The sequence below is a fragment of the Tupaia chinensis genome, unplaced genomic scaffold, assembly GCF_000334495.1.
Source record: "Tupaia chinensis unplaced genomic scaffold, TupChi_1.0 Scaffold139757_1, whole genome shotgun sequence".
NCBI lineage: Eukaryota > Metazoa > Chordata > Mammalia > Scandentia > Tupaiidae > Tupaia > Tupaia belangeri.
The window spans coordinates 2255256-2262190 of NW_006199637.1; the positions used below are offsets into that span (position 1 = coordinate 2255256).

At 46.8% G+C, this 6935-nt stretch overlaps 2 protein-coding genes across 3 annotated transcripts in view; one reads left to right on the forward strand and one right to left on the reverse strand.

The window, feature by feature from the left end:
* Positions 1-182: 182 nt before the first annotated feature.
* ATRAID (all-trans retinoic acid induced differentiation factor) lies at positions 183-6685 on the reverse strand. Its single transcript, XM_006162171.3, has 7 exons — positions 6537-6685; positions 5745-5866; positions 2073-2144; positions 1792-1863; positions 1573-1694; positions 1205-1302; positions 183-543 (listed from the first exon to the last, which is right to left on the reverse strand). The coding sequence occupies exons 1-7, from the start codon at positions 6633-6635 to the stop codon at positions 439-441; spliced, it is 690 nt and encodes a 229-aa protein (XP_006162233.1). The 5' UTR covers positions 6636-6685; the 3' UTR covers positions 183-438.
* Positions 6224-6935, forward strand: part of SLC5A6 (solute carrier family 5 member 6) — a 15068-nt gene continuing 14356 nt past the window's right edge. Inside the window, exon 1 of one of the 2 annotated variants that reach the window (XM_006162162.3) lies at positions 6224-6367. The gene's annotated coding sequence lies outside the window, so the exon portion shown is untranslated. Of the gene's footprint in view, positions 6368-6767; positions 6851-6935 lie in introns of those variants that run through there. The other variant, XM_006162165.3, reaches the window with a different exon arrangement.

The window sequence follows — 6935 nt, forward strand, 5'->3', positions numbered from 1 at the left end:
GGTGGGGCTGGGCACGCAAGGGGCGGGACCGCGGGAGCCTCGGGGCCTGCATGGTCTCCACCCCTGCAAAACCTGGGAGAAACCCTAAAAGACCAGACTCGCTCAGAGCGGCCCCTCCCTATCCCAAAGAATCAAAGACAGGGCGCATTTACCCGAAAACAAACAAACAAAGAAAAAAAAAAAAAAAGAAGAAAAACGTGTTTATTATAGTCAACAGCACAAATGGGAACTAGTACTAGTCCGGGTTAGTCAACAGCACAAATGAGAACTGACCCGGAGGGTCCACCACACCCCAGTGGTGCCATTTTCTATCTTCCGTCCCGTGGCAGCCTCAGCATTGAAGAGGGTCGGCTGGCCAATGATACCCACGAGGAAGCCAGCCTCCCCAACTGAGCTCCGATCAGGACGGGCTTACTCCAGCAGGAGCACCTGTGAGGTTCATGAAGTCTTGGCCTTCCGGCGTTGCGTCCCCCAAAGCAGAACGGAGATGGATACTGTGGTGGATCCCAGAATCCCGAAGAACATAAGCAGTGAGAAGGAGCCCTGTGAATAACACCAAGAAAAAGCTCAGACAGCGGTTGGTTACAGAGGACTACATCGCCAACGCCTAGTTCATTCTATCCCCTTGTCCAGGGAAGTCTATACTTTCACTCATTCTAATTCTTCTTTTTTAGAATTCTTTCTTGGGCCAGTAGTTAGCATAATGGCTATGTCTCTAGACTCCCACGTAGTTGACTGCGGTTCGAGTCCCGGACCCGGTGGCCCATTCCCCCCTGGGGGGTGATTTCTTGCTCTCTCTCTGTCTGGCGAGCGCACACACCCTATAGCAAAAACCTCTCCAAAAAAAAAAAGAATTCTTTCTTTATTTCTTGATTTTTGCCATAAGGTGCATGTGCTGTCCAGACAGAGACAGGGAAAGTGAGAAATCTCTCCCCCAGGGGAAAGGCCATACTGCGGTCCCTTCTCCTCTGGTCTCCTCTGGGGATTTTGGGCACGTATGCAAACATGCCTTGCATTATTTTCAAGTCACAGGGCCTGAGACTTGAACCACAGTCGATCATGCATCTTAATCCCACATCTTAACTTTCATGCAACCTGCTGGCCTTACTTTTCCTCTTTTAGGTAACTGCAACAGCTCCTAGTCTGTGGCTCGACTTTCAGAGACGTCCTTACTTATCCCCAATTAGAAGGCTGAGTGCCTCACCTCACGCATGCACTTGTACCCATGGAAGCCCTCAGCACACACACACTGCAGGAAACCTGGACCATCGGGTGCACACAATCCATTCTCAGGACACAATCCTGGGAGCCAGAGAGCAACAGAGAACATCATTGGATTCTCATTACGTGTTTCTCAAAAATCTGCTTCAACTTAGACTCTCCATCATTTCTAGGCCAAAGGTAGAGGAAAGAAGATTACAGATAATCGGAACATAGCAATAATACATTCTAAGATCTTTCCTTGAGCCTCAGAACACTGAACAAAAGGTACTTAAGCAAACTTATCCTTCTGATCTACAGTACAGAATGCAAGGGAGGGAAGGCGGTTCCCAGAAATCTAGGCGAGCATACCGGACTCCCCAGTGCTATTGCAAAGGTTCTTCTGTCCTTGGCAGACCTGGTTGTCTATATAAGAGGTGACAGTATTCCAAGCATTGATACCTCCAGGACAGCTGGCATCTTGTGGCAGTACCCTGAAGACAATACAAGTGGTTATAACATGCAGCCCAAAGTTAGGAGCTCACAGCACCTCCCTGATTCTCTTCCTCCCATCGCATTACCCTTACTCACAGAGTCTGGAGCTGGGTAAAACCTCGGAAAGCGCTGGCCAAGTCATCCTTGAGGGGATTTGCATGCAGGTCTCTGCAAAGCACACACCATCAGGGCTCCCCTCAGAGAACCACATTCTTTTCATTCACCCGTTTTAGTGGATCAGCAATCCAGTCTTCGTCCTGAGTTGTCTAACTTTAGGCATTCATCCAACTTTTTAAGAATCCACCCCCAAAGACTTTGTCATGGGACCTTCACCAAACTCAGGAGAGCATTGGGCAAGAGAGCACCTAATCACTTACATGATAATAGCGGTGTGTGCCTGAGGGAAGTTTGGACCAAGGTCCTTCAGAGAACAGTTCTGGAGATCCAGCCTGAGGAAATAAAGTAATCAATATAACTATGTGTTTGTCTTTACCCTTGGCAAGGTTTGTATTTGATTATGCAAACCGCTTTCCAGCTAATATTAATTGAGAACAGTCAAATTAAGGACCAGCAGGTGGCATAGTGGTTGAGGTGCTGGACTTCCATGCAGTTGACTGTGGTTGGTGTCAGGAACCCAGGGGCTTGAAATTCATGCTGGGCATGTGTGCATACATGCCCAAAATCCAGAGAAGAGACTGGAGGAGAAGGGATTGCAGCATGACCACCCCCCCTGGGCGGGGTCGATTTCTCACTTCCTGTCTCTCTGTCTCTGTCTCTCCAGCAAGCACACGTATCCTATAGAAAAAAAAAATCTATCTAAAAAAATAAAAAAGAAAGAAAGGAAAAGGAAAAAGAAAACAGTTGTGTTCAGAGCCACAAACTATTGGTCGTTAGCAAAGTCATGATATATCTTTCTGTGCAAAAGTGCATCATGACTTTTCAGATGATCCAATAGATGCTGTGGTAGACATTTTAATTTGGCATTATCCAACACAGTCACCGTTAACTACATGTAGTTACTTAATCTAAAACTGAGTGTCACACAGGGACTTTAAATTAAAACAAAAAAGGCAAGTCACATAAATGAAAATTTCCCCAAGTGCATTTTATTTATTTCTCTTTATTTTTTTAGAGAGATTTTGCTATAAGGTATGTGCACTCACCAGAGACACACAGAGATAGTGAGAAACCATCCCCTCAGGGAGGATGACCACACTGCAGTTCCATCTCTTCCATTCTCCTCTTGGGATCTTGTGCACGCATGCACACGCACCCAGTGTGAGTTTCAAACTGTTGGGTCCACGAATTGAACCGCGGTTGACTATTGAAAGTCCAGGGTCTTAACCACTACGCCACCTGCTGGCCTCCCAAGTGCATCTTCTAGCACAGACTGGTTGTAAACTCCTAGACCTAAAGGACTATGACAGATTATTTTTTCAATATCTATCACTGTCCATTCCCTTATTCTACATATATTTACTGAGTGCCTACAACTGTAAAAATTAACAGAATATAAAAAATATATAACTTGGGGCTGGCAGGTGGCATGGTGGCTAAGGGCACTGGATTCCCACATGGCCGATTGCGGTTTGAGTCCTGGACCTCTCGGGTTGGTCTCTGTCTCTGTCAAAAATAATGATAATAAATAAATAATTCTTAAAAAAAATACATTACTCAGTACCTTAGCTTTCAATTAGCTTATAGCTTTGCAGAACACAAGACCAACACCAAAGTAAAAACAATTCAATTGTAATATGAAAGAAACACAGGGCAATATATAAATAAATTATTAATAGAATGCTAGAGACACCAAGGATTACAGAAAGTTCAAAAAGAAAAAAAGCATTACTCTGGGATTTACTGGTAGGCAAAATTCACGAAAGACGTTGGAATTGAAGATGGACATGTCCTAATATGGTCAGGGAAGGCAATTTCAAGTATGAGGAGAGGCCTGAAACAAAGGAGGAATGCTTTGTGGGGGTGGGCAAATCTGGCTGCAGCCAGATCTTTATGGAGGATTTGAGTGGTCCATTGAAAATGAAGTTGGTAAAGTAGGTTGGGACTACTCTGTGCATGGTTTGAGTTTTATTCTTTTAGAGAGGTTTTTGCCTTAGGGCACATATGTTCCCACAGCAAGTGAGAAATCACCCCCCAGGGGGATGACTGTGCCGTAATCCCTTCTCCTCCAGTTTCCACTGAGGATTTTAGGCAGGTACACACGCGCACCTGATGTGAGTTTCCAACTGCTGGGTCAGGGACTAGAACTATGGCCAGCCATATGGGAGTCCAGTGACATACATGCTATGCCATCTGTTGGACCCTTCAGTTTTATTCTGTAGGCAACTGAAACTTATAGTATTAAAGCAAGAGAGTGAGAAAAAGTAAAAACAAAACTTTGGCTTTTGGAAAGTTTAATATAGAGTTTATGCATGTAGACTAGGGAAAAGAAAATGGAAATAAAAAATGACATTTTGAGTTTGAAGTGAGGAATCACTCAGGACAAAATGTTTAATAGAAACCTAGAGGCATCCACATATTCCAGAAGCTTGGAGAGGTTAAACGACACTACAAGGGATTTAATTTTGGGAGACACATGCTGGTTAGAGTCAAAGATGTAAAATAAGTGGATCCTCAAAAGAGTGAAAAGGGGAAAAGCAGCTAAGTCAAGGAGTAAATTTCAAGGACTAACCTTCATAAGGGGACAGGCATAGGATCTTTCCCTGAAGGTAAATAGGAATATGTCAGGAAAGCTGTATTAGCACAGGTTCTTGGAGCATTGAGAGGAGTAGGATTCCATGGAGGCACATGGTAAATAGTCCAAAGACGTGATAATAAACATAACAAAATTGTTTTTAAAACAAAGCCATCAGTCTTTAAAAAGCACAAAAAGGGGGGACCAGCAGTTAGCATAATGGCTATGTTGCTGGACTCCCACGTAGTCGACCGCGGTTTGAGTCCCGGACCTGGTGGCTTAAACTCACACCGGGCGCATGTGCGTGCGTGCCCAAGATCCCGAGAGGAGAATGGAGAAGGGACTGCGGCATGGCCATGCCCCCTGGGGGGTGATTTCTCGCTCTCTGTCTCTATGTCTCTATGTCTCTGTCTGGTGAGCGCACACGCTCTATAGCAAAAACCTCTCAAAAGAAAAAAAAAAAAAGGCACAAAAGGGGACCAGCAGTTGGAGTAATGGCTATGTCGCTGGATTCCTATGTAGTTGACCGGGGTTCGAGTTCTGGACCCAGTAGCTTAAACTCATGCTGGGTGTGTGTGTGCATGTGTGCCCAGGATCCCATGGGGAGAACGGAGAAGGAATTGCCGCGTGGCCTTCCCCCATAGGGGGTGATTTCTTGCTTTCTGCCTCTCTTTCTGGTGAGCATACTCACTCTGTACCAAAAACCTGTGCAAAAAAAAAAAGCACAAATTGGGGATCGGCAGATGGCCTAATGGTTACGTCAATTCCCACATGGCCACATCGAGTCCTGGCCTCAGTGGCTGGAAACTCATACTGAGTGCGTGTGCATATATGCCCCAAATCCTGAAAGAATGAAGGGATTGTGGCATGGCCATTTCCCTGGGGGATGATTTCTTACGTACTGTCTCTCCACTGAGCACACATGCCCTATAGTAAAAATCTCTCTAAAAAATTTTTGTTAAAAAAAATTTAAAAACCCTTAAAAAAAGAAAAAGGGCAGTCAAGTGGCGTGGTGATTAAGGTACTGGACTCCTAGATGGCCAACTGCGGTTTGAGTCTTGGACCTGGGGGTTCGCTTTCTCACTTTCCCTGTCTTTCTCTGGTCAAATTTGAAGAGATAATAATAAATAAAATAAAATAATTCTTAAAACACAAATGGAAATATGGACTTTTATGCAGTTCCATGTAGAGAGAACACAGGGTTGTTTACTTAGCCAAAATTTCTAAAACAAATTTAAAAGTTTGAGAATCACAGTTTAGATGCCTCCAAAACTGGAACCAATATTTATCCCAAAGGCCAATCAGGCAAGCCTTGTACATTCTTTTCCAGCATCCAGGTTGTCTTCTCCTCCCTCACCCCAAGATGGTGCCCTTCTGATTCAGGCAGCAGCGAGCGTCCAGCATTAGGTCTGGTGTATGCTTACAATAAAGGTCCACTTTTGACAAATTGTGCACACTCCCTGGACACTGAGTGCATATCTGCAGAAGAGAAAGAAACCTTTATTAGGACTTCAGAAAGAAAGGCCGAGAAAAACACACAGAGGGATCAAGAGTTAACCGCCAGTAAACCTCTCTGGGATTCCTCTAACCCAGGGAAGAGCTGTCTAGTGTCCTCGTCTGTCAGGTTAAAGTAGGAGGTGGCATTTGTTTCCCTAGAGCAGGTTTTCTGTACTAGATCTCGCCCAGGGAAGGTCTTCGTCTTTACTATTCGAACGTATTTACTATGTGCTCTCTTCAGGGACTTCTTAATCACACAGCCCGGGTTTGGGCGGGCGCCAAAGAACTGCAGGTACACCGAACTCATCAAGCGTTACACAAAGTACGGTCCTACCACCGCACGATGTACAGCATTAGTGCGTGCAGAGCATGCAGAAGAGCCGGCCGACTCGTTCGTAAAAAGAACGACTTGAATTTACTCAAAGGTTAAATTCCAAACGGCTCTGAAAGTCAGCAGAGCTGGGCGCCAGAGGCTTGCGCTACGTGAGTATTCAGGGGCAGGGCCCGGCTTGGGTACAGCTGGGGCTGGGGTTCCGAAGCTTCGAGGACAAAATCCGAGTTGGGGCCGGCTAGGGTAGGGGAGAGCCGCGGGCGGGCGAGCGCGACACACAGGCAATCCTACTTCAGCCCGACCTCCAATTTGCTTCTGTACCTCAGGTAGCGCCAGAGCCCTTTCCACGCCCAGAGCGAGGAGCAGGGCCGCAGCCAAGAGCACCTGGCTCGTAGGAGACCCTTGCCCGCTGGGCGCCATTTTCCGATCCCTCCGTTCTTCCCTAATGCTCGCGAGAGCTGCGCGTGGTCCCGCCCCCTGGCAGTCACGCCCCCGCCCGGGGGTGTGGCCTCCGCCGCCGGGGTCGGTTGGCTTGACGTGTGGGAGCCGCTGCTGCTTGTTGAGATCAGCACTGGTTTTCGTGCGCCACAGTCCTTGTGTGCCGGGGACTAGCTGGGTCTCTCTCCATTTCCCCGGTTTGTGAAGGTCCCCTCTAAGCCAACTGAGTGTCCCCCTCCCGAACGCCGAGATCGCGCCTCTCCAGCGGCTCCCGCCCCCCCC

Coding starts and splice junctions, on each gene's coding strand:
- ATRAID (XM_006162171.3), bottom strand. CDS start 6,635: ATGGCGCCCAGCGGGCAAGGGTCTCCTACGAGCCAGGTGCTCTTGGCT. Junction 5,867..6,536: donor GGGCTCTGGCGCTACCTGAG/GTACAGAAGCAA, acceptor TCTCTTCTGCAG/ATATGCACTCAGTGTCCAGG. Junction 1,864..2,072: donor GCACACACCGCTATTATCAT/GTAAGTGATTAG, acceptor TGTGCTTTGCAG/AGACCTGCATGCAAATCCCC.